The 27300-nt window shown below is 37.1% G+C and overlaps 2 protein-coding genes across 4 annotated transcripts in view; both read right to left on the reverse strand.

Annotated features, from left to right (window-relative positions):
• Nucleotides 1-9730, reverse strand: part of LOC128011459 (CDK5 and ABL1 enzyme substrate 2) — a 29615-nt gene extending 19885 nt beyond the window's left edge. Inside the window, exon 1 of one of the 2 annotated variants that reach the window (XM_052593897.1) lies at nucleotides 9176-9730. In XM_052593897.1, the coding sequence (XP_052449857.1) occupies nucleotides 9176-9678 (503 nt within the window). In that variant the 5' untranslated portion in view covers nucleotides 9679-9730. The remainder of the gene's footprint in view (nucleotides 1-9175) is intronic. The other variant, XM_052593896.1, reaches the window with a different exon arrangement.
• Nucleotides 9731-18763: 9033 nt separating this feature from the next.
• ccm2l (CCM2 like scaffold protein) lies at nucleotides 18764-27027 on the reverse strand. 2 transcript variants are annotated; one of them, XM_052593895.1, is made up of 10 exons: nucleotides 26828-27027; nucleotides 24559-24682; nucleotides 24398-24481; nucleotides 23975-24158; nucleotides 23162-23775; nucleotides 21540-21669; nucleotides 21321-21384; nucleotides 20869-21019; nucleotides 20432-20570; nucleotides 18764-19327 (listed from the first exon to the last, which is right to left on the reverse strand). In XM_052593895.1, exons 1-10 carry the CDS (start codon nucleotides 26848-26850, stop codon nucleotides 19047-19049), a joined length of 1794 nt encoding a protein of 597 aa, XP_052449855.1. In that variant the 5' UTR covers nucleotides 26851-27027; the 3' UTR covers nucleotides 18764-19046. The 2 variants fall into 2 exon arrangements, with proteins under 2 accessions (XP_052449855.1, XP_052449854.1); XM_052593894.1 differs by having other exon boundaries at nucleotides 24559-24717; nucleotides 26828-27025.
• Nucleotides 27028-27300: the final 273 nt, after the last annotated feature.

The following is a 27300-nucleotide window of genomic DNA, read 5'->3' on the forward strand; positions in this document are numbered from 1 at the left end:
CTCAGCCAGCGCAGCTTCTAAAGAGCGGCTGCACAGGTTCTGATGACAACACAACTGATCCACGATTGGCTGGATTCACTGATGACACCGATGACGTGCGTTTCAAGTTTATTGCGAGTTGGCTTCAGTTTCAGAAATTCTCATATGGACTTTTAAAACAGTTCAATACGTTTTCATGTCGTCTTCATCTTATAAATCATATTTATTAAATATTGTTTTACTGTATTTACTTTATTGTTAATATAAAGTTTGTGTATGTTTATTTTGCATGACTTTCTTTATACAGACCTTTAACAGTATTCAGCAGCATAACCTATTCAAATGAGCATTTTTAATAACTAAACCGTTAATCTTAAAAACATACCATCTAATGTGGTCATAAATGTATGCTCTTATACAAATTATACATAATACATTATGTTCCTCCATTTGTTTGCTTTCTTCATATTCTCTAGTTTATTTTGCTGTGCATGTATACTTCACCTGAATGTGGTTAGCAAACTGCTAACAACTTGCTGTAACTTCAACTTAACAACTTGACAACATTCTGTTCACTTTCAAATAGTTGGTCTAAATCACAATATAAATCCAACAGAATTGTGCTTTTCTGTATTTGAAAATCAGTGGGGTTCTGTTTAAAATGTAAAAAAGAGCTTATCAGGAGGGTACTGTAAATCTTGTTGCTGAAACCTTCTTAAAAAAAAACACATATCCACCAGGGAATTTTTTTATAGGTTACTTTTATCATTTTGTATTAGAAGAAACACCCATGTCAAACTGCTAAAGTATATATCCATTAAGTTATCTTGTTTTGGAAGACACCCTTCCAAAACAACACTTATACACACATCTTAAACGCGATCAAGTAAGCAAACGCCACGTGATCTGCCATGACTGACGTAATTGCAGCAAACTACGGGAGCCACAACGTGTCCGGCTTCATATCTCCGTTTGCAGATCCTCCCCACCTGCACGCAGCTACTCTCGCCGATCGGTGGCATTCAGCCGCAGCCGATGTCGAACGCACCTATTAACACCTAATCACCTAAGTTTTAACCGGTTACATTGGCAAGACTTTAACTTAACTTTTACTATATATTAATTGTAAGAGAGCTATAGCACTACACAGGCTTTGAGATAACTCCTTATCAATACGACATAACTCAGAAGCGGGGAACAAAGCACAATGTAATTAATTGAGTGACTATCAAATGCAACCCAAGAAACAAGAATTAGAACAATAAACAAAACAACTGACACAACTTCCTGAAGAAGGAAAACAAAACTCTCCGTGCTAACAGGACAATGAGCACCCAGTATATTGAAAAGATGTATTTGTAACATCAACTCTTATAACGGTCTGCAAACAAACCATAGCTGTTATGTGGAACTCTTCTCATGACAAAAATCTGCCTGATCAGTTTAACTCTGATTACGGAGTGCTTGATTTGATGCAGACTTGACAGAGTGTCAGTAAAACTGCACCTGATCGTGTCATGGAAGATAGAATAATGATCACAACTATTACATCATTCTAATTGCGCATTGCAAGCCCATGCCAGTAAAAAGAAGAAGAAGAAAAAAAGCCAAAAGTAGAGCAATTACCATGTCCCAAATATAACAATGTAATTTCCATCCCTAAAACACATATTGGGCTATACAGTCATGGTTATGCACATTAGTCAAACACAGCTCAAATGCTTCCTACTAGTGTTACCCAAAACATTTAGCACAGTTCTATTACAGTTATAATGCAAAATGTTTCAGTGCAAGGCAAGCATTTCAACCAAATGTACATTTATGCAATATTTCAAACCTTTAACCCACTGGGGGAAATCAACCGATGGCAACAGTTTAACAACAGACTAATTTAGTGAAGAAAAAATAAATAAAAATCAAACAACAACAACCCTGCATGCTGCATCCAACACAAGCTGCAGAAGTCAGATCTGAATAATCGTTCTTTCTTTCTTTTCTTTTAAACACCATACCACCTTCTAAGGCTATATTAAATGGTGAGAATAAAGTGCAATCAAAGGAAGAATAGAGAAGATGTTTAAAAATGTATTTCCTCTAGAAATCTTAGGACCATGTTCGAATTCACTTGATTACATTTTTTTTCAAAAGTATCAACGGAATAAAAAAAGGTTTCTCACAGGGGCAGATGTAATACAATCTAGAAGGATATGTTTAATGGAAAATTAATTCTGACAAAATGAACATGAAAATGACTTGATTCCAACGATTCTCAAAACTTTTATGTTTTTAGGTTATGTTTTTTCTTCACATTAGGATTTATATTTCATGCAACTTATTATTTAGACTTTGATCCCATTCTGATTGCCATTTATTTCTGATGTATTCGTTTATCGTTTGTTTTAAGTCTGTAAAAGGTATAGAACACTTTACTAATTCTGTGGATAGTGCTTCTTTTGCTGCACTGTCCACTTTCTCATTTCCTGAGTGTCCAGGTACCCAGCAAAAGTAGATGTTAAAAGCCTTTGATTTGAGCATTGATAATTTAATGAAGATCTAGACTACTGTTGGATGATCAGTTTTCATACTTTCCAGTGAATCCAGGCATGATTTTGAGTCAGTCATTATTAAGAATTTCTTCTGTGAAGACGTTTCAATAAATTTGAATGCCAGCAATAAGGCATTTGCTTCTGCTGTGAAGATTGAACTTTGATCTGGAATACGTATACCTTAAAGTACTTCATTCGTTGCAAAAGCTGGTTTCCAGATTTGGATCCATCTGTGTATATTAGAGTATGCTGAGGATAAAAAACACATTTCTAAAAATTGTAGCTGATAATCAGTTGGATGTGTTTCCGATTTCTGATCCTTTGATAAAGCCAACGAAATAAAGGGTTTTTTGATATCCCAAGGAGGATCTGACTGATCACATCAAAAGTTAGGAGAGATAACTGACAAGATGCTGCAGATCCCGAGCTCATTGACAGAAACCTTTTATCGTATTATGTGCTCTTTTTACATTGTGCACTTGCAATTGCGAAATCGAAAATTGAATTGCGACCGCGAGCACTCATTCAAAGAGATTTAAATTCCCCACATATTGATAGGGGCGCCCGGATGCACAAAATTTATATCGAATATTAGAATGTTTTTCTCTAAATTGATTGACCCTGCGGACACCCTATAACATAATTATTGGATATTGTGGAGAGTTTTGGCACAGTATGCTACACATAATGAATGATTGGATGGGACATATGTTGTCCTCTTTCAGTATAGTTCACCCCCCAAAAAAAGAACGCTTGCTATTAGTTTATTATCCCTAATGCCATCCAAGAAGTAGGTGATTTTTGTTACAGGCAATAATGTTGTAAATAATGCTCGGTTTCTTACACAAACTGATCGTTTCACTTCATGAGACCTCAATATATCGTCAAGAGCAACAGGAATTCATTTCGTGTTCCTTGATATGCTTTTTGCTGACTTGCATTTCATGAATCATCATGGAGCAGAGTTACAGCTAAAAATCGTCTTTACTGTTCTACTGAAGAAAGAAAGTCTCCTGCATCTTGGATGGCCTGAGGGTGAGTAGATTAATAGCACATTTTCATTTTTGGGTGAACTATCAGTTTAAGTTCTCCATGAGATCATCTAAAAACATCTGTCTACTAACATCAAACTTATGAACAGTAGTGTAAATTATTTGTTATTTGGTTTTATTAATGACAATATTTCTAATCAACCACTTGTATTAAAAAAAGTAAAAGTGCACATACCTTGTTGTTACTCAAAAAAAAAACAACAACACATTTTTATACTTGATCTGACTTAATTTAATTTGTGTGGTTTTTTTTTTAAGGAAAGATGTTTTTAATGATTATTCACAGCAGTTTGGAGATGTAATAGAGTTGCAGAAAAACTCCAAGTGCTTTTTTCTTTCTTGAGGCCAGCTGATATCTGCTGTATTTTATCGAATAATTCTAGGTTTTTCCATCTATACCATAATATTACAGACCCATACCAGCCAATATCCGGACATTTCCAAAGCAATACATACATGTTCAAGGTAAGGTTCTTTAATATTTTAATATTATGAAATGATTTAATGAAAATTATGCTGTTGTTATTTAAAATATTGATATCAGACATTAATATGCACACTACTACCGGTATATAATAATTTTTCTCAAAATCTCTCACAGGGGGAACGCCCTATGCTCTCAATGGAAAATGCAGAAACATTAATTCATGCGTTCATGACCTCAAGGTTAGATTACTGTAATACTCTATTGAGTGGTTGCACTGCATGCTTAATAAACAAACTCCAGCTGGTTCAAAATGCAGCAGCTACAGTTCTTACTAGAACCAGAAAGTATGATCATATTAGCTCGGTTTTGTCAACACTGCACTGACTCACTATTAAACATTGTATAGATTTAAAATTGCTTATTATTTATAAAGCCCTGAATGGTTTAGCACCCTTAGTATTTGAACAAGCTCTTTTTGCATTATAGTCCTCCATGTCCACTACGTTGTTAAAACTATGGCAATTTGATTATACCTATAACATCAAAATCAACTGCGGGCAGCAGATCCTTTTGTATATCCCAAACTCTGGAACAATACACTAGATCTAGATACTAAATCTAGATTAAAGACCCACCTCTTTAACCTGGCTTACTCATAACACACTAACACATTTCTAATATTCAGTTCCGTTAAAGGATTTTTAGGGTGCATTAATTAGGAAAACCGGAACTGGGAACACTTCCCAATGGTTGGCATCTACGCTAATATTAGTCTCTCTCTCTCTTATTCCGAGGTCACTGTAGCCACCAGATCCAGTCTGCATCCAGATCAGAGGGTCACTGCAGTCACCCGGATCCAGTACGTATCCTGCCCAGAGCAGCACCTGAGGACCTCTACAGCGATGAATGTCGGCGAAGATCAGGACAACTAGATAAGCCCCAGAAACAGTACCAGTGAAGACCTCATCATCTAGGCCATCGGGACAAGACCACAGGAACCACATCCTCTGCACAATCTGACGTTGTTGCAACCTAGAATTAAACTACTGGTTTCAGCTGGCCAGAGGAGAATGACACACTATTTTGACACACTATTTCCCTTTTTTAATGACATAAAGCTGTTTTGACACAATCTGCATTGCAAAAAAGCTCTTTATAAATAATGGTGACTTGACTTGACTCTGCAGGTACAAGAAAAACCAGCCCTGCTTGGCAGAACAATAAACTTTGTATTATGTTTGTTTATTTCTACAGATGGAATCAGAGACTTCAAGAGTTAGGTTCACCCAAAAATGAAAAATCTGTCATTTACTCATCCTCATGTTGTTCCAAACCCATAAGACTTTGGTTCATCTTTGAAACACAAGTTGAGATATTTTAATGAAACTTGTGATATTTCTTTCCATCCATTTAGAGTTCAGGTAAACACAACTTAGAATATCCTAGAAGGTTGTAAAAAATTTTTAAAGTAATATATATGAATGTTATGTTGTTGTTATTTTTGTTTTGTTTTTAGGCTTTTATTTACATGAACACATAAAGTATATAACAGACTCATCACAAATCTTGCATATTATTGCTCTATTGTTGGTTTTAATTGCTTCTATTGTATTTATTTGTAAGTCGCTTCGAATAAAAGCATCTGCTAAATGACTAAATGTAAATGTAATGTATAAGTTAAGTTGAAAATAATACAAATATTTTAACATTGTGTGAATGTAATTTTTTTGTCTTGGGCAAAATAACTATTTTGACTGATATCAAACTAAATTTCAACCAAATTAAAACTATAATTTGAGGAAAACTAATAAATTTAGCTACAGTATTTTTTCAGTGTTGACAAGTGCACATAATTTACACTCATTCACATAACATTTGTTTTCATCAGCAAGAAGAGTGTGAGGAAAGCCTTCCTGTTGACATGGAAGATGAATTATATCTAAAATCTCACACTGTCATGTCATCAGATCTAGTCATACCTAGCATATCCTAAACAGCAAAGGTGGAGGACAGCCAAATGACCCTAACAGCATCCAGTGTCTTCCTGGAGCACCTCAGCTTCAAATTCTGATCATGCCATGGGTGCTCTTGACATAAGAGCATGAGCCAAGCCCAAGGTCAGTCAGCAATCAATGCCACTTCCCTATATTACGGATCCAACCATTCAGTTATTAACGCGCATGTAATGACTTGACTTCCCATAATTAAGAAGAATCAACCGTTTTCATTACAGATTACTATACATAACTAATGACATTACACAGAGATGTGTTCCTCTTAGTATGCTCAGAACAAGAGTGACAGAAGTCAAGACAACAATTAATTGTAAGAGATTTAATGCTTCAACTAGTGGCAGAAGTAACTTAATAGTTCGTGCCACCTTAAGTGTGAAGTTTTCATGCACAAAAATTCTTCAAACGTACTATTCAAAACTTTAAATGTTACTTTAACTTGCAACAGAAGAATACAAAAAGGAGATTATTCCCCATAAAAAAAAAAAAAAAAAAAAAAAAAAAAAAAAATATTACAATTCTGTCATACTTGTGTGAGCAAATGATGACAGAATGTTCCTTTTTGGGTTAACAATCCCTTTAATCTGCTCGAAACCCAGAAAACCTTTTTCCATCATTATAAATAAATAAATGTTCTACATGTATATATAAACGTTCTCAAATGTTTTTACTTGAAGCATATTTGTGATGTTTTTGTGAACTTTCTGTAGCTTCTAAGTTTTGTTGGAATGAACTTTCAAATGGAAGGACACATTTAAATTATGACAGAATTTAAGGTATTTAAGGTTGGAGAATGTCTTCCTAAAACTTAATTTCTTAATCAGAAAAAGACGCATGTGTAATAAAGCTCAATGTGAGAACATTAAAATTAAGAGACCGTAAGACTCACCATTTGTTCAAACACCAACAATGAATATAACCCAAAGGCAAACTCAAAAAGGTTTAAAGCCTCAAAGCATGTTGACAATGCACGAGGCTGAGAATTTGGCAAGCGTGGTCTACAAGCTCCTACTTGTACTATTCGATCTTACTGTCTTTATTTTGAATGTCACATCTCTCACTGTCCATGCTAAGAACAGTTATTCAAACTCCCTGCGCTCCACAAAGACAACTTACTCTGGGAGGTTGCTTTTAAGCAAGGAAAGGTCAATTAAATGCATGTTGGTTGCATTTACTGGAACTATTTTAAGAAGCCGGAACATTTGAATCAAGCAGGTTCATGTAGCCCTGATCTATTCTCCATTGCAGAGATGGTTCATTCCCTCAGGCCTGCAGAGACCCTTTGAAGGGCTGAGAATCTGACAAAATGTCTTAAGCTTTAATCTCTGCAGGTACTGTGTGCACAAAGCAGCATGCAGCGCTGGAAGAGCACCACCACCCTTATATTCAGCACGGACTGACCTCAAAGCTCCAACTGATAAAGCAAAGCAAATGTCTGCTGTGACTGTCAGTCTGGTCACAACCGCACCCTTATAAAGTAAAAGTGGGAAGAGAGTTTGGGGGGGGAGGTACAGTCAAAAGAATAAAGACCTCCTATTGCTCAATGGACTGTTGAGATTAAGAGCGAAACATAAACGTCATTCTCTCACTGTGTATGACAAGCCTTTTCACTTCCTCATGTGGCGAGATAAACCAACCAAAGCTGGAAACTTCACACACAAATGGCCATTTTAAGGCAAGGTTTATTTGGCTGTGAAGCCATCTGGATTCCAGAAAGGGGTTTGTTCGGTCTGTGGTCAATGAGAATGAAAACAGTCTCTCGCATACTTTTGCCTCTCTGGAACAACATTTAAAAGTCAAGCAGATAAAATCAATGGTGGTGGCTTGACATTTCACCATCGTTTTCTAGCTGTACATCAGTGCAACTAGAAAGTTCATTATTACATTTAAAAACAAGAAAAACACTTTTAAAATTATCAAAGAGATATTTGGAAAAGATTTTGGAAGCAAACCGGAAAAAGTGGCGTTTCAAAACTAAAGATCACGTAATCCCAGATGATTCATTCACTGTAAATAGGGGTGTATATTTAAAGCACAAACAAATTCTCTGACTCTGACTGGACAGAAATGATAAATGACTCAGAATCATGAAGAAACATTAAAGCTAATCTAAATTACACATACGCTGTATGCTGTATATTATTCTCTGTAATCAGTTCTTTGAAATTTCTAGTAAATAATAAAATAATGAAGTTAATGTTGAGGTTGGTAAAATTATGCCAGATTTTATATAAACATTTCCAACTACCCGTATCATTAGTCTGAATGACTAAATGGTGCCTCTCCCTCTAAACATACAGGTTGGGTCAATCTGTTACAAAACATGCCCATTCAGACTGGTCAGAGTAATGACTAACACCTTACATTATATTAATGCTATAATATTTAACTACAACAAAAAAATTAAATTAAATTAAATTTCAATAAACTGTGCAATGATATTGAGCCCCAGACAAAAATTGCACGTCAATTTTATATTGTTCATCAGTATTACTCTGTACTTATACAATAAGTAAAAAGAACACTAATATAAAGCTTGAAAATGTAATGTTTGAACATTTCTTTACATCACAAAAATGAGTGTCGCAAAGTAAGCTGTGAAAGGGATGGTAAAGGAAGAAAAATTTTACTTTTAAAATATAGCCTTTTCTGACAGAAAAAGAAAAGCAGCATTAGAACCACCTTAATTATTCCGTATATCTTACAAATAATTATTCATAGCATAATATTTTCATTTTATACTGATTATGTTTCAATATAAATGTCTGATTTTTTTTTCTACATTTTGACTAAATATTAGAATTACTTTCTGGACCACAAAACTAACAAAATATTCATTTTTAAAAGGGTTAATATATTAATATTTAATTTTAACAATGAAACAATTGAAGCTTCACTAGTTTTAAGATCAAATTCAAATAATAACATAAAAAACACAACGTTACCTTATTACCCTAGTAACTTGCCACCTTGACAGTCCCCTTGACATATAATGCCCAAATAGGCTGCCTAGTTAGGCAGCTCACTAGATTTTTAGACACGGCCAACTGTAATGTCTGTTTCAGAAGTTAATGTAAACTACCAGAATGCATTAAACTGTCCTATCTCGCATTAGCTCTAAAGTGAACCCCCCGTAAAAAAAATCTGTGCAGAACCCACCGCGGTCGAGACTCCAGCGAAGAGCCGCAGCTCTGCACTGACAGCAGGGTCGGAGACTTCCGCGCTCCGAGCGGAGTGGGCTGCAGACTGCACGGGGACAGGAGATTGCTCTGCGAGGAGAACGAACCCCTCTCCCTCTCCAGGAACATCTCGGTGCTCCCGGAGTTACTGAACCCAGAATCCGACGGCAGAACCAGGATGGGCGGGACGTTGAGAAGCCCGAGTCTGGGCACAGAGAGGCTGGAGAAGGTCCCATCGCTACTTGCCGCAGCGGACAGTTCGCTAACAGTCGCGCCGACGTCAGAGCACTGAAACTCGGCATCACTTGGGCCCGCTGCGCTCACATTGTTCCGCACAGGCCGACCGTCCAAGGATATATTAGTCAGAAACAAAAGCGCGGCTTGTCTCCTCCGCGAATCTTTACTTTTCCGCTGATGCTCTCTGTGCAGTCTACCAGTGCAAGGGTTCAGAGTGCTCTGCGTACTGCACGCAGCAGTCGCCATTCTCGAGTAAACCCTGTCTGTCCGCTGCTGCTCGGGTCTGTTTCTACCGCGGCGCGACTCGCATGGACACGCCCATTCGGACCTGATTGGCTTAGAGGACAGGATTTTAGTAAATAGATCGAGCGTGCGCGGATTTGATTGGCTGATGAGTCATAAAGCGTTTGAAATAATTTCACAGGCGCGCTCTGACAGAAGAGAGAGAAAATGACGGACTGGAGATGCAGTTTCAGCCGCTTTGTTATTAAATCACAAGGGTCAATTTTCTGAAATTGAGATGTATACATCATCTGAAAGCTTAAGTTTTCATTGATGTAAGGTTTGTTAGTATAGGACAATATTTGGCAGATTATTTTAATGTCTGGAATCTGAGGGTGCAAAAAAATAAAAATAAATATAAGATTAAAAAAAAATTCTAAATATTGAGAAAGTCGCCTCAAATTTGTCCAAATGAAGTTCTTAGAAATACATACTAATTATAAAACAATACGTTTTGATATATTTATGATAGGAGATTTTCGAAATAGCTTAATGGAACATGATCCACCAAAAGATTTTTGGAATAAAAGAAAAATGAATAATTTTGACCCATACAACGTATTGTTGTTATTGCTACAAATATACCCTTAACTGTGCTACTTACAGTATGACTAGTTTTGTGGTCCAGGGTCACATAGAGTAGCATAATAAACTTGACATTTAGAAATACATTTTGAGTATGTTTCAAAACATTTGACTTTATTACATTTTACAGTGTTATACTATTATAAACAGTACTGTGAAGTCAGTCAGCTCTTTATTCTTATCAGGACTGTCAGATAAAATATAAGTGATTTAATAATAATGCATGTGCCCTCCATCCTCTGACCTACTGTCTAGATATTCCACAGATGACCTCAGCTGGCCCTCTTCATCACACGACCTGGGACAAATGTTCCCTGTTGCCCCCCGCTGGTTTGACTACTAAGATTATTTGGGTGTGAGTAGAGGTTTAACTTTAATCTAAACCCTGTCTGGCCCTGTTCTTCTGCCCGGTTCCATTACATAACAAACGTTTAGCCTGACAGATGTATGTGCCATTTTGATAACCCCAATGCGGGGCGGAGTGCCCATCAACCTTCTGTGGTTGGCATAGATAAGAGGGAAGGGAAGGGCATCAGACTGTGGCAAGGTGAAAGTGTCACTGGAAAGAATTTCAAGGCTGAGTTTTTTATGAGTTATTCTCCCCACAGACAGCAGCCATAGTCAATGACCCTCCGGCTCCAGCAGATTACTGTGTAGTGTGCACTGGCTGGAAGAAAACTCTTCATCACCATCATCATCATCATCATCATCATCACTGTCACTATATTATATGACTGCTTTATCTTTTTCTTCTTTTATATCTAAGTGACCTTTTCTCCAATTAATACGAAATTTGCTCCAATTAAAACAATCCTTGCTGCATTGGTACTCTTTTGTAACTCATTCATGCAGAACATGAAATAACCAAACTTGCATGCAAATAATACGCAGATTTACAATTGCAAATAGAATGCAAAAGGCCCACTTTTCATCAGCAGCACTGAATGTGGCCCAATAAAGTACACATATACTGTAAATGTTTAACTATTTGAGTTTGAATTCTTTTAAATTATAATCAAAGAAATATGTGACCTAAACCCTGTTTTCAAAAACTCTCCAGTGCAAGTTCAAATATACAGTGGCTTATATATACATACACTGTAACGGATTTTTGTAATTTGAACAGTATTTTACTGTAATATGTACAGTATAATACTGTTAAATGTGCCAACAGTATAATACTGTAAATAGCAAAGGATTATGGGAAAATATAAGTTTAGTACTGTAATTATTCTCTACTGTAAATCGATTTACAGTAGCGACAATGCCCGCGAAAAACTGACCAATGACAACGGAGACTTCTTTTCAACGGTTTTTTTTTTTCGGTTGGTTGGGACAACTGAGGAAACACTCAACAAAAAGGTTAGTATTGTTTCTTTAATTATTTTATTTAAAACCGAGATATTTTCAAATGCAGTCACTTATTAACAGCAACCTAACACGAACCAGTGTTGCAAATTGAGTGAGTTGTGAGGACAATATTCCTGTAGTTAAGACTTTTTTTCTGCCTGTTTGTCAAGGCCTGAGGTAATGTTACAATTGTTACTGCCGTTATCATTATGACAACTTAAACGGGGTGAATAAAGTTTACATTGACTGATATTTAGTGACACAGAAACAAAATAAGCTTTTTTTTAAATGCTCCTCTGCCTCTTTAATGTAAATTAGCTAAGCAGGAGGACTCTGTGGAAACTTTACGTTAACAGCAAACTATCTTGAAGTACAAAAAGAAAACGTGAGGCAACACTAAAGACGGAGGTTGTATAACAGTATTTTGAAGTGAATATTTCGTTTTCATTTAGTTTTTTGCTGTTAGAACCGCGGAACGTCGGAGGTTTGGAGTTGCTTGGAGTTCTTTTCTGGCGGTTACCGTCATCTGAAGAAACTGGTAAGCTAACAATAATTCAATGAGGAAAAGCTGGTGATTATTATACCAACGTTGACTCTTATATTAAAACGTTAACATAATCTGAAAACTGTCATTTCTATCTTTAACATACTGTTTAAAAAAGCAGCAGTCAAGATGGTTGCGCAGTTTTGTGTGCGAACACTGCAAGTTATCTGTGCGAACGCATTACAGATTTTACCACCGTATATCATAATGCATAGGAACCTGTCTAATTTTAGGTTCAATGGTGGTTTGCCGACTTGTCCTTGTAGTTTTCAGATTCTGTCTGCACTAAAGTCACACATGCTTCGTAAGCACACACAACCAAATAAGGTTAACTGCAGACCTGCTCAAACGGATCCTGTGATTTGTCAGGTTGTGGCATGCGAGCATACTGTACATCCCCAAATTTTCCTAGCTTCTGCGACCATTTAAATTGGCATATAAGAGATGGGGAAAACGTTACCTGCCCCTTTCCCAACTGTGAAAAACATTTTCATGTAAAATCATCTTTCACATCTCACATGAGCAGAAAACACAGAGAATCTTTGGAGAACCCTGTAATAATAGATGCTGATGCATCAAACTGTAGACATGACAGTGACATCCATGATGACAATGACATCCATGATGACATTGTTGTGCATTCTGAGGTTGATGATAATTGCAATGATAAAGACGAGCATCCGACGAGCTGGATGGCGCCTTGAATGGCAGACACCGCCGTCGGTGTATGAATGAGTGAGTGGATGGGTGAATGTGATGCAACTTGTAAAGCGCTTTGGATGGCCATGTGGTCTGTTGAAAGCGCTATATAAATGCAGTCCATTTACCATTTTAAAGAAACATTTTTGACAGAAGACATATTTCAAGAGGAATTTTAATTATGTGGCACCTGAACAGGTGTATACAGGTAAAAATTCCAAAGGAAAGGACTGCTTTTTGCAAGATGTTCCAGTAAATGAGACCCTCAAAGCACTTTTGAGCCCTTGAGTCAGTCAAAGCACAGTACATTGATGCAAAGACACACAGATCAGATGACCCACATTTACTGGAGGATGTAAGAGATCGCAGGATTATAGTTTCTTAAGAGATTTCTAAAAGACTGTTACTGTTTTTGTATTCATATGTCATGCATTTGAGGTACACTTTAATTTTCATCATCATTTATGATCAAACTTCTATTTTGCAAGATAGGCAGACAAAGATATCACAGAGTGACATATGCTTATAAAGCACATTGAGAAGTATTTTAAAACAAGATGCAAGTATGTTCTCTATATATGTAATTAATTTCTCCCAACCTTATGTTAATTGCTCTACTTTTAGGTCACTGCAACTCCAGCAGATGCAGAGAGAAGCCTCTCTCTGCCCAGTACCCCAAGACTGATTGCACTTGGTAAGTCTATTAAAAAGCCTTTTTAATTGATACTATGGATGAGATTAAAGTTGGTCAACATCTACCAGCAGACAGATACCCGAGAGCTGACTGAACGTCTGATCTTGTGTCAACATAACATGCATGCATAGCGGTGCTCTTGTGAACATGTGTTGAAGATTAATATTTTGTAAATAAAGTGGTAAATTATGTTTAATTATTTTAGGCAGCAGCCAATCCAACCAGGCTGTACATCACAAGCTCTTATCCTAAAGCTTTTAGGCTGCATTTATTTGATCAGAAACACAGTCATATTTTTAAATATGATTGCAATTTAAAATAACTGTTTTGTATTGAAATATATTTTAAAATGTTATGTATTCCTTTTTTCATTACTCCATTCTTCAGTGTCACTTGTTTCTTCAGAAATCTTTGTAATATCGTACCCTTGGAATTATAAGGTTCTATCTGACATTTTTGTCAAAATTTAGTTATTTACATATTTTTATTCTGTGGCCACTTCTTTACATTATATGATGTAGTTTTTTTTTTAAGTTATGTACATTTTGGAACTTTTTATTTAGAAAATAAAAGGTGCTTTCTACATGGATTCTAAAAATTTAAAGCTCAATATCTCAGAACTGTTCAGAACGCAGATAGAACCTTATAATTCCAAGGGGACGATATGTTGACTTTCTGCTCAAAAAACATTAAAATTAAAATTAAAAACAATAATTTTAATTTGACGCGTGTGAGACACTGCAAAAGACTTGAGTGTAGTAGTCATATGTCTTTCTCTAGCACATTTTAAACAAGTAAAATATCCATTTTCAACTTTAAATACACATCATGACATAACATTGTGTATGTGAGTGAGTGGCGTTCACACCAAATGCGAAAAGAGCATCTGGCGCAAGTGATTTTCGTGTTAAAGGGATAGTTCACCCAAAAATCTAAATTATGTAATTAATAACTTACCCTCATGTCGTTCCAAACCCGTGAGACCTCCTTTTATCTTCAGAACACAGAGATATCTTAGATTTAGTCCGAGAGCTCTGTCCCTCCATTGAAGCTGTGTGTATACTGTCCATGTCCAGAAAGGTAAGAAAAACATCATCAAAGTAGTCCATGTGACATCAGAGGGTCAGTTAGAATATTCTGAAGCATCGAATATGCATTTTGGTCCAAAAATAGCAAAAACTACGACTTTATTCAGCATTGTCTTCTCTTCCGTGTCTGTTGTGAGAGAGAAATTAAAACAAAGCAGTTTGTGATATCTGGTTCGCAAATGAATCTTTCGATGTAACCAGATCTTTCTGAACCAGTTCACCAGATCGAACTGAATCTTTTAAATGGTTCCAGTATGCATAATCCACAAATGACTAAAGCTGTTCACTTTTTTAATGTGGCTGACACTCCCTCTGAGTTCAAACAAACCAAAATCCCGGAGTAATGCATGCACTCAAACAGTACACTGACTGAACTGCTGTGAAGAGAGAACTGAAGATGTTTTAAAATTAATTTATTGATTTTACATAAAATAGAATAAAAAAACTGTGAAAATATAGTGCAATCAGTTCGGACATTGCACAGTGCTCATTCAATAAATGCACAGCTAAACAGATGAGTTTTGAGTCTATATTTAAATGTGACTAGTGTTTTAGCACATCTGATCTCTTCTGGAAGCTGATTCCAACTGCGGCAGCATAGTAACTAAAGGCAGACGGCAGTTGTTTTGTGTGAACCCTTGGTATTTCTAACTGACTCGATCCTAATGATCTGAGTGGTCTGTTAGGCTTATATTCAGTGAACATATGTGCAATATATTTTGGTCCTAGGTTATTTAGTTACTTATATACGAGTAAAAGTACTTAAAAATCAATCCTAAATGTAACTGGAAGCCAGTTTAAGGACCTGAGGACTGGTGTGATATGCTCAGATTTTCTGGTTCTACTCAGAATCCTTGCAGGTTTTGAATGAGCTGCAGCTGTCTAATGGTCTTTTTTTTTCCACTAAACTGCTTTGTTTTGAACTCTCTCACAACAGACACCGAAGAGAAGACAATGCTGAATAAAGTCGTAGTTTTTGCTATTTTTGGACCAAAAAGTATTTTTGATGCTTAAAAAAATTCTAACTGACCCTCTGATGTCACACGGACTACTTTGATGATGTTTTTCTAACCTTTCTGCTTCAATGGATAGACTGAGAGCTCTCTGCCTTAATCTAAAATATCTTAAACTATGTTCCAAAGATAAACTGAGGTCTCAAGGGTTTGGAACAAAATGAGGGTGAGTTATTAATTACATAATTTACATTTTTGGGTGAACTATCCCTATAAGTCAATGCAAAGACGCCGTTTACGTGCATCTGGAGGTCCTGCGGCGCGAGGCGTTTAGCACGGTACGGACGCCCGAATGAGGCGAACTGAGCGTCTGGCGCGATATGTGCGAGTGATTCAAGGGTGAGAGCGTGAAGAGAGAAAGATAATTCTGATTAGTCCTGAGGATATATCGCATTTAGGCTAAAAATAGGTTCAGCGCTTATCGCGGTTTGGAAAGAACCTGCATCTTGCAGTACATTTTACACATGGAAATATAGCGATTTGGCAGGAAACGTTGATGGAGCAGCAAATAGGGTCAGTACACTGCAAAATTACAAAACATTGCAAAATTACAAAAAAATTTTTTATGGCATTCATCATGTTTTGGAAAAGAGCTTTTCATATATAAATTTTGACTTGACTGACTTATAGGGTTGCCATCCGTCCCTTGAAATACGGAATCGTCCCTGCATTTGAGAATAAAATAGCGCGTCCCATTTTGAATCAATACTGGACGTGGTTTGTCCCGTATTTTCCGAGTTGTCTTCAATGCAGCATCTCATGCAGATCATCCCACCGGCATTCTGTGAAGACTCGTCCGATTCTGCCCCTGATTGGGTAATACTCACTGCCATCATTGGATTGATTGGTTTGTTTCAGGTTCACAGCCAATCAGAGTCAGTGGAGGGCGGGTCTCTTGGCAGAGAGTCGATTTGAAAGAATGGTGGAAGCTGCTCCAGATTATTTTTTAAACACATTTTAAAGTTTTACCGATTTGTTTATTATGGTTAAGGTAAAGTCAGACACATAAGCATTATTTTAATAAGAGATAAGAGAGATATATTTAGTAATTAAAATACAGTGCCTATGTGAAGCAAATAAACAACTTAACTAATTTAAACAATTGCATTCTTCAATAGGCTACAGTACAATTAAGAATAGACTATATAAAATAGATTAACTTACCAAAAATAAAAAGAAAATAACAATAATTGTGTGTTTTACATGAATTTAGAAATGTTTGTAGATCAGTTATTTATTATGTGGTTTCACTGTTTGGATGGTGTTACTGTCTGCAAACAGTGACAAATATTTTATCCAAAATCTGTGTTCACGCCACCTTATACAATTACTAAAGTTCATTAGCAATTAATATTTTTATGAAAACATGTTTTAAGTTGTGATTTACCCTTATTTTTCTGTATTGAAGGTGGCAACCCTACTGACGATTTAAGATTCAAAATCTCTTCAATACAAAAACATTCCCTGTGTGAGTTCCTGTGTTTAACACGAATATCCACTTGATTGCTAATGTGACATTGATTTATACAACAGTTCAAGAAACAAAAGGTATTAATATTAAGTGATGTTCATTTTAAACACAGTAATAGTCAGTATTTTTCGATACAAAAAATAGCTCCAACGAAAGCTACTGCAGAACAGCACCACACAGTAGTGTTTGTGAATGAATCTGCGGCTTTGAATAAATTAAGAGAGCCAATAATTCAATGATTCATTGATAATTGCTTCCTTACTGAATGAATGAATGCCTCACAAATAAAGATAGTGACTTGTTGCGACGTACTGGGGGTTTTAATTTAATATTTAAAGCATCACTTTGTTTTTACCATCATTGCATATTTCTCTATTGAATTTTTTATATTTTTTATTTAAAGCATTATTTATTTTATAAAAGTATTTGTAAATGTAAAAAAAGCAAATATTAGGAGCAAATATTGACCCTTAGTGAAAAAGGTGTAACTGCAGAGAGGGGTTACGCAGATGGATGTTAAAAGCCTCAGGGGGTACTACTCTAAACATTTTGAGAACCAGAGCCTAGAGACATCACATCCCAGCATCAACATTCCCAATAAATTATCTAAATTCCCAAACCACTGTTAATTTAAACAGAAAAGCAAAAATAGACTACTATGTTTGATTTGGCATGGCAGAAAGCACGCAAAGAGCTGTCTCTTTATAATCACTAAAAAGTGTCCCTCATTTTAATTGCAACCTCACAAAGGTTCATGATAATCTGTCTAATCTGTTCATAATCTGTCTACAATGTATAATTATTTATTTATTTATATAGTACATATTGCTTTTATTAACATAAAACTGCATACAGCACCATGTTATGACTGTTGGGAAATCAGTGGTTTGATAAATGTGTCTTTTCTTGTGCTTGCAGGTTCATTCTGAGAATAAACCCTGATGACACCAAATGCCTAAATCACAAAATCAAAATCACAGATCAGCCGGGCATCTGGAAAAAGGGTGCAGAGAAAAATCGCCAGCCTGAATCCTCTTGTGACATCTTTCATCAGAGAGCTTGTTGAATTCGATTGGCCAAATTATTGAAAGAAAACACGACTAAAACATGTTTTTACTGTTTGATTTGTTCTGCTTTTCAGAATGTTTTTCAGAAATTTTTAGCCATGTTACAGATACACAGGATGAATTCAAACACATTTGTAGAATGTACTTTTTAAAGTAAATGTTAAATAATGAAATAGTTAAACAATGAAACAGCACATTTTAATGACAAATGTTCATGAGAACTTATGCATTTTTGGGGGATTAAAAAACGTATAGTTTACAGCTAGTGGTTTTTCATTCGTTAAACATCAGTTACACCTGTTGTTAATTTCATTAATTGGTTCGTCTTTTTATACTCTGTGTTTGGTTTTGTTGCTTTGTTTTCTGAGTATTTTGAGTTCTATATTAAATAAAACGTTGACTGCTGCGATTAGATCAGTTTCATCCAACTTTATTGCAACCTTACCAGTGACATGTAGATTAAAATTTTATTAATTTTGTAACAATAAAGCAAATGAAGCTAGACCCAAATCTACAAAAAAAGTCTGAGTAATATGAAATCAATTCTAGTACTGTAAATAAAAATACAGTACTTGTACTGTAAATAATAATACAATATACAGTATTATTACTGCATATTAAAATACAGTACTTGTACTGTAATTGAAAAATACAGTACTCATACTGTAAATAGTAATACAGTATGCATTATTATTACTGTACATGGAATTACAGTAATGATACTGTAAACTATTTTACAGTAAGTTACTGGCATCCAGCTGCCAGTAAGTTACTGTAAAATTTACAGCAACCCTTTTACAGTGTAGGTCATTCTGCATGTTTCACAGGTAATAATCCTCTTCTTCTATGTCTCCGTTGACCTCCTCAAAGCCCAAAGCCTCAATGTTGTGTGTGATGTCATCAATTCTGCGGTTAAAATCCTGGGAAACAGAAGGAAGAGTCCAGCCGTCATAGTCACGGACTGCTGTGGCAGACGTGTTGCTCATGCTCCGCTTGATCCGGCCAAAACTGTCCGTCAAAATCCCACCCTCTCGGATCCCAATGTCTTCCAGAAACGTCTCGAACACTCCTACATCCTTATCTGGAATAAAGGGCCTCATGCCTGCTCACATGAGAGATGAAATACGTGAGAATGCACTATCCAAGTCTGTTGGATTATAATTGAGAATACGCATTTTTAGTCACATTAACAAGCAAACATTTCGAAAACGTAAATAAAATAAATACATTTTAAAGATGAAGATGAACTCAAACGTTTGAGTTCAGTAAATCACACTTTTATCCAGCAAGGGCGCATTAAATTAATCAAAAGTGACCGTAAAGACATTTAAACTGCTTTTTCCTGTGAGAACATGGCAGCATTCACGATTGTGATTAATTGTCTCTATTCAGCACTGTAACTCTACTCTATAAATTCACACTAACAATACTGAATGGTCCGAATGGCGAAAGCGCAGACAGTCTCACACTCGTCCAGATCTTTATCGAGCTGACGCAGCATTTTGCTTGCGTGTCAGGTTAGATGAGACTACGGTCAGCAGAGGTATAAGTGGCTCAGTGAGTGTTATGTAATTGTGTCTCTGTTGGACACAATCACTGCAATTTGCGTTATCCTCTACCAACTCACTTCAGAAGTAACATCTACAAGGTCTTTCTAATCAGGTTGGACAAATTTGTGCCGCAGGGGGAATTTGCTGTACACTCCATTTAGATTATTTAATGACTCACTATCTAAATAAGTATTTGTGACAAATCTGGGATCACAGTTACAGAGTTATTTATAGTTCTGAATCATGGTCATAGAGTTATTTATAGGCTGTATCATGTTTCTTTTCCCAAAGCAGCTAGTGTTTGTAAAGAGTTTTGTAATTCTGCTACACTTGTGAAAGTGTGATGTTGTTGGAAAGGCGGTTGCACCATGACTGCTCCAGTGAAAGCCAGGTGCTCATGAATATTAATTAGGCTTTATGCTACTCTAATCCCTCTAATGAGCAAATGATAGACAGCAATTACACAAACTCTGAATACAATGCCAAATCTGATCAATCATGACTTTTGAAATATGACTATAGACTTCATAACGAAATAAACATTATGTAATACAAACACGCTCCTTGAGGCACTCAAATTCCTCAAGAGAGGCAAAGAAGGAGAAAGAGAGAGAATCTATGGTGAGTTTTTGTATTCTGTGTTGTGAGTTTCTCACCAAGCAGCAGGAACTTGCGTGAGTCTCCATAGAGCTGCAGCAGGTCAGTGCAGAACTGCTCTATTGGAGCACCAAGCCTGTATTCTCTCAGAAACAGAGCAAACTGCTGAATCTCCTGAGGCAACAGCTTACTCCTCAACTAACCAATGAGAACAGGACACAGAACTAGAATACAACAGAACTATAAAGTGACAATGATATTATGGATAACTGCAATGCATCATTCATGCAGAAATATCTTCACAAAATATATATATTTGTCTGCTTGTTCTAATGCAATACAAACCGAGAAGAAAAAAAGTGTGTGTGTGTGTGTACAGTATGTAAATGCAACAACATGTAAATGGGTAAACCATGACAGAATTTTCATTAGACAGAATTTTCATTAGGTGAAGTGTCACTTGTATTACATCAATTTATGTGTGTAAGCATCTTACAATGATCATGTACTCCTGCAGACTGGCATTGCAGGGCTCAGAGTCGCTGTGTGTGGAGGCCAGGCTTCGATGTGACTCATGGCAGGAGAGAGATGAGCTCTCACTGTAGTTCTCACTATAATACGGATCAAACGCTTCCTGTGAACCATCACTGTGAGGAGAGATAACACACATGAAGTCATGAGCTTAAATGCTATTTTTAATACCACACCCCCGTTTTCTCACATATATTTAAATAGCTTTAAAAAAATATGTGCCCTCCAGCTCTAAATGGCAAAAATATTAGACTGCAGCCAGGGCTGTCCTTAGGGGGTGTGACTGGTGTGGTCGTTATTTATATTTCTGTTAGTAACTGAGACAATGATTTACAAAATCAAAATGTACAAACTGAAGAAAGGGTATAATTCATAAAGACTGATTTCATGATTCATAATGCATGAACAGACACTCACTATGAACTGCAGCCGCTGAAGTCTGTGTCATAGCCATATGTCATGTCAGTAAGGCAGCTGTCACCTTGGACAAGTATTGATGGGAGGGAGAAGGACAAAATGTGTTTTTTTTTTTTTTTTGACTGAATTTATGCTGCAAAACATACTATGAGCAGTTGAAGTTGGTTAATGTTGAAGTTGGTTAACTGGATGCTAAAGAGTGATAGTTATGTCACTCACTTCTCTGTAGCCAATAGCGGTCAGGCATGGTGTAGTGATATCCTGCCCTGTCAACACATTCAATGGTCTGATGTCCATAGATGATCTGAAACATTTGACAGATGAGCGCGCAGTACTCCTCTGCAGCGTCCTGTGTGTTATCAACATAAGAATCAAATGAAGAGAAAACGATTGAGTGTCTAAAAGCTACATTCAACTTTAAATGCTTCTACCTTTCAGCTTTTCTCTCTTACACAGACATGCATATTGCACACCAACAAAAGCAGCCAGACGGTAAGGTGGTTCAACACAATCCCATCCATATTAATGTCCGCAGGCACACACAGGCACACAGAGCACTGACACAGCATGCTCTTACATAAGTCTGGGCGTTACATCACAGGGGAGTCTACTCTGAGCGCGTGGTTTACATCACAGCTGACACAACTCATCTCGTCAGCACGGTCACTGCAGGAGCGCAGCTACAGCTCATTGTGAGGCACTCATATTCCTGAAGCTCACACCAACTGATTAAAGACTTTCTCATTCATCATAATCACCTTCAATTTATACAGCAGCAATGATTCATTTCTCCAAATGCCACAACTACAATGTTTGTATTGTCCAGCAATTCATCCATCATTGCTTATGAACTCATCCAGCATCCATCCACGTGAAATGCTGTCTATCCATCCTGCCACATTACTGGCTTTAACCCAACCCGCAATTATTCATCCATTCCTCCACCCACCTATCCATCTCTTATTTCCATCCATCCATCCACCCATCCAAATATCCATCCATCCATCACTTATTAACCCTTTTGTTCCCCCATCCATCCATCCATCCATCCATCACTTATTAACCCTTTTGTTTCCCCATCCATCAATCCATCTATCCATCCATCACTTATTAACCCTTTTGTTCCATCCATCCATCCATCCATCCATCCATCCATCCATCCATCCATCCATCCAACCATCCATCCATCCAACCATCCATCCAGCCGCATTAATGGCTTTTTAACCGATCTATCATGTATTAACCCATCCATCATCCATCCATCCATTCTTCATTTATTAATCAATTTCATCCATCCACAGACCCATACACATCTAGTGCTTAATAATCTATTTCCATCCATCCATCTGAATGTTTTAGCCCATCCATCCCTCACTTACTAAACCATAAATCTATTCACCACCTATTAAGCCTTTCATCCACCCATCAGTTATTAACCCTTTCATCTATTTATCCAGCCAGCCACATTAACAGATTTTTAACCCATCCCTCATTAATATCCCTCATCCATCCTTCATTTTTAACCTTTTTATCTGTCGTTCCATCCATCCATTAAAATAATTAACCTTTTCATTTATACTTTCACGTATCATTCACTTGTTAACTCTTTTCTGTCCTTCATTCCTCCATCCATCCTCTATTAACCCTTTCATTTATCCATCTATTGATTCATCGATCCAACCACCCACCCTCTGATTCATCCTTCCATCCATTTTTCAATTATTAACCCTTTTATCCATGCCCATAAATTGCTTATTAGTCCATTTCCATTCATCCATTTTAAAGGCTTTTTAACCCATACATTTATTCATCCATCCATTTAAATGGCTGAATAACCTCACCCTGTTCTCCACGGCCAGTATGATGAGGTTGCAGTAGGCATCAGGGCATGGCATGGGCTCTAGAGGATTATGGTTCCTCCTCTCCCAGCTGCCATAGGACTTTCCCCTCTCCCAGCTCCCTGTGCAAGCTTGCCTGCGTTCCCAACTCCCACCTGGTGTGTGCTTCCTTTCCCAGCTTCCTCCTAGTTTAGCTCCAGGCCCGTGCCTCTTTTCCCAGCTACCTCCTATGACCCCTCCACCTCCCCGACGCTCCCAGCTGCCCCCAACAGGCCTCCGGTCCCAGCTCCCACTCACTGGCCGTTTCTCCCAGCTACCTCCGCATGGCTTCCGGGTCTGTCTACGCTCCCAACTTCCGCTCACACGTTTCCCTTCTAGGCTGTCACCATCACCACCACCTCCTCCACCCCCTGTCCCACTTCCCCCACCCACGCTGCTCTTTCTAGGCTCATGGCGGGATGAGAGCTTCCAGTCCACACCACAGATGGTGTGGCGGCGCTCCATGGTGCCCCCTGCAGGCCTGGGGTCAGTGTTGCTTATAGTTTGTCTGCGGCTCTCCAAACCAGTGGGCCTGTTCTCCAGACTGTCACCGGCAAGTACAGTGTCCACATTCAGACCTGAGAATATAAACAAGAAGATTCGTCCCATTCTTATTTATTTCAAAAGTTTGCAAATGTTTCATGGCGGCAATTCAGTCTAAAACTATGCTGTATCTCTCTCCAATTTATATACAGTCCACTTGCTTTGGTTTCATGTGATTTGTTATTTACAGTAGGCCTAATCAAAAATGTGTATAGTTCCTAATATCCTCCTGACCAGTTTTGAGCACCAGTAGGTGCAGTGCATCGTCCCGCAGGTAAGAGGCAGCAGCAATTTCATGTGTGGGTATTCTCAGCAGCAGTTTTTCATTGTCTCTCCAGGTAAGCAGAAGACAGCGAGCAGACAGGCTGAGAATGCAATCCTGCTCCACACTGGTCTTCAGAGGCAAAACCCTCAGTTTCTACAGATGGAGATAGATGCAGTGTATCATTTGCTTAATTTTGTGGTTTTATTTTAAATAAATAAAAAATATATAGTTTTTAAATCTGACAATTTATTCTGCTTTATGTTGTTTTTAAAGTTCAAATGTTTATTTTTATTTTAATCTATTTATCTTTTATATATATATATATATATATATATATTTTACTGAATTATCACTGTAAGTCATCTTCTGAACAACATTAGAATGTCTTTCACCCTGGCTGTGTCCAGAAGCTGCAGCAGCTCGTCTCTGCTCGACGGGTTCAGGGAACATGACACCCATGTCAAGTGTCCCAGGAGCTGTTGGTAAAATCCATAAAATTCAGTTGATGTTTCCATGTGAATGTGATCTGTTTGCGTTATGTTGTCAGACTAACCTTGACTTCCTTCTCCACATAGTCGTAGATGAGTCTCTCTGGGTGGATGAGGTAGTCAGGTGGGTAGAGGGGGACAGTGTGAAGGGGTCTACGGTACACACTGCCTTTGTCTGCCTGTCGCCGGCTAGATTTAGAGAACACCAGGCGCTTTACAAACCCCTGAGGCAAGAGTTTGCATTAGAGATATAAGATATAATGTGACAATGAGAGATTTTGCAATAATGATGGGAAAAAAGCAATTGTGATATATGAAGTGCAGTTGAAAGTTCCTTTCACACTTAGGCAGAAATGGGCTAGCCCCCCCCCCCCCCCCACCAATTTTTCTTACAATGCTGAGCAAAAAGTCATAACTGCAAGCTATAAACTCAGAATTGCTAGTTCATAGATATTCAAAATTATGAAATATAAATTCAGAATTCTGAGAAAAAATTCTGAATTTGTGAGATATAACCTCTTTTATAAACTCTTTTATCAAAATTGTAAACCTGAGCTTATCTTGAAATTATGATTTGTTTCAGAATTCTAATTATTATTATTTTTTTCTGTGTGGTATAAAAAATAAGGCAATTGCAATTTTTATTCTCACAAATCTGAAATTTTTCTTTCAATTGTGAGTTTATATCTTGCATTTTTGACTATATATATATATATATATATATATATATATATATATATATATATATATATATATATAGAGAAAGAGAGAGAGAGAGAGAGAGAGAGAGAGAGAGAGAGATTTATGAGATATAAACTCAGTATTGTTAGAATATTAAGTCAGAATTGAGAGTTGCAATTTTTCCCCTGTGTCTTCAAAATGTTTTGTAGTTTTCTAAAACACAATACTAAATATTCAGACAGCACTGTACTATTCAAGTAATGTGAGCTTTGTGTTAATAGCTCCAGGAACTCTTTTCAGATCTGAATTTATCTCGAATACAAACACGCACAATTTAAGCTTAAACGAGTCTTTACTAATTCTGTTGTGTAAAATTGAATTTGACTTGCTTGACGTTAGATTTGTGAAAGCCTGTTTAAATCTGCTTTTATGTAACACACATCAGCCTGCTGCTCAAACTGTGACATCAGCGAGACAGCTGTTAGATATGGAAGACAGATTAGAGACAACACGCCCAATGACAACCTGCTGATTTATACAGTGTGCAAGTGCAATGTGTGTGTGGAAAAGAATTCAAAATGTAAGGAATGTGTATCAGTCACACACATCATGTCGCTGACGGTGTGTGTTCACATCAGATGTGATCTAATGGGGCTTATCAATCATCCTGACTGCTTTCTGGGAGTTAGTCAAAACGCATTAAGAAAGGCAAATTCAAAACAATAAATCAGCCACGTGGCATGACTCCATCATTAAACCTAAACACAACTATTGCTCTATTCATCTACAATGACCCCCTCACCCCACCCCCCACAGAAATACACAATAAGCTAATCCTTTGAAGATAATATGAAGCTATAATTGGCCTCTTATACTGCTGTGTCCCACGGCTCAGAGCATTTTCTGTTTAATTAGTGACCCAGAAATAGAGCAGAATCGTAAAATATTTGTGATTCATTTTATGCCACAATGTTTCTTTGTTTTAAATGTTTAAAATCCACACATTTCTGACCAGTGCTGGATATGACACCAAAGCTGTTGCATATATGGCCTATAGCTATGTAAGAAACCCTGGGAGTGTATTTTTGTGTTTGTCTTGTAGCCAGCAACTCCAATTCCTGTCCCTTGAGGCTTTAAACTGAGGCTGATCGGCTCTGAATCTCTGGAAACTAAGAACAATTGGTACATCGCACATAAATATGAAGAATGCCAGGCTGTAAAGCAGATGTTGCATATAGGTAAAACTGTCCAGAAGGTTAAGACTGAGAGAGACATAAACCACAGCAATTATAGAAAATGTGTTTATGAACATGAAAACATCTGTGTGTAGTAGTAGATAAAAACAAAATAAGTTACTTTTAGTGTTTTGAAGCATGGTGTAAAATTCATATGATCTTTTATTTTCATTATAATCAACAAACCCTAATCCTGTTTCAATGTTTAAGTATGCGTATAAGAAATTAAATTCAAAAATGAGTTATCACCCACACATGTATTTTGGTATATCATGTGGTACACACATACAGTACACAGAAATATAAACATTAGAGGTCACATGATCAGGTTTATTGAAAATCTGCGACACACATCTTTGAAATATTTCTATCTGTATATCTAGCTAGTTTCAATGTGGAATGAAACGGAAGAACTTACCTTCTTGGCTCGCTTGGGCTCATAGTCCATATTGACCAGCTCGATGGCTAGCTGTGTGCAAGAGTGTGTGTTTGTGTGTGTGTCCCTGTGTAGGACATGCCCAATCTCCTCTCAGCCCTCTGGAGCCAGGCAGGATTGTGCAGGAAACACACTTCCTGCTGGACAGGAAACTCCACCAGAGACTCTGATCTAAAATCCCAAACACCTCCACACTCTAACTACTGATAACACATACTTATACAGTACACAAAATGGGCCCTTAAACACACACACACACACACACACACACACACACACACTAAAATAAGTGGACAAGTGAAACTAATGCATTGACACTAAACAAAACGACTATGTTCAAAAACTTCACACACTTAAACTATATAAACACAGATTTATGAGGCAAAACAAAACAAATTCCCAAACTCCTCCTGGCAAATATTAAAATACAACTTTACATTTCCATACAAGTTTCA

Source organism: Carassius gibelio, chromosome B23 (genome assembly GCF_023724105.1).
Source record: "Carassius gibelio isolate Cgi1373 ecotype wild population from Czech Republic chromosome B23, carGib1.2-hapl.c, whole genome shotgun sequence".
In the NCBI taxonomy this organism is placed as follows: domain Eukaryota; kingdom Metazoa; phylum Chordata; class Actinopteri; order Cypriniformes; family Cyprinidae; genus Carassius; species Carassius gibelio.

What these genes read in the sequence shown, in the direction of transcription:
- ccm2l (XM_052593894.1), bottom strand. Translation starts at nt 26,857, where the DNA reads ATGGACTATGAGCCCAAGCGAGCCAAGAAG. An exon ending in AGCCCAAGCGAGCCAAGAAG is followed by an intron (nt 24,718 to 26,827) that starts GTAAGTTCTTCC and finishes CTCTTGCCTCAG; the next exon opens with GGGTTTGTAAAGCGCCTGGT. An exon ending in TTCAGCGGCTGCAGTTCATA is followed by an intron (nt 21,020 to 21,320) that starts GTGAGTGTCTGT and finishes CTCTCCTCACAG; the next exon opens with TGATGGTTCACAGGAAGCGT.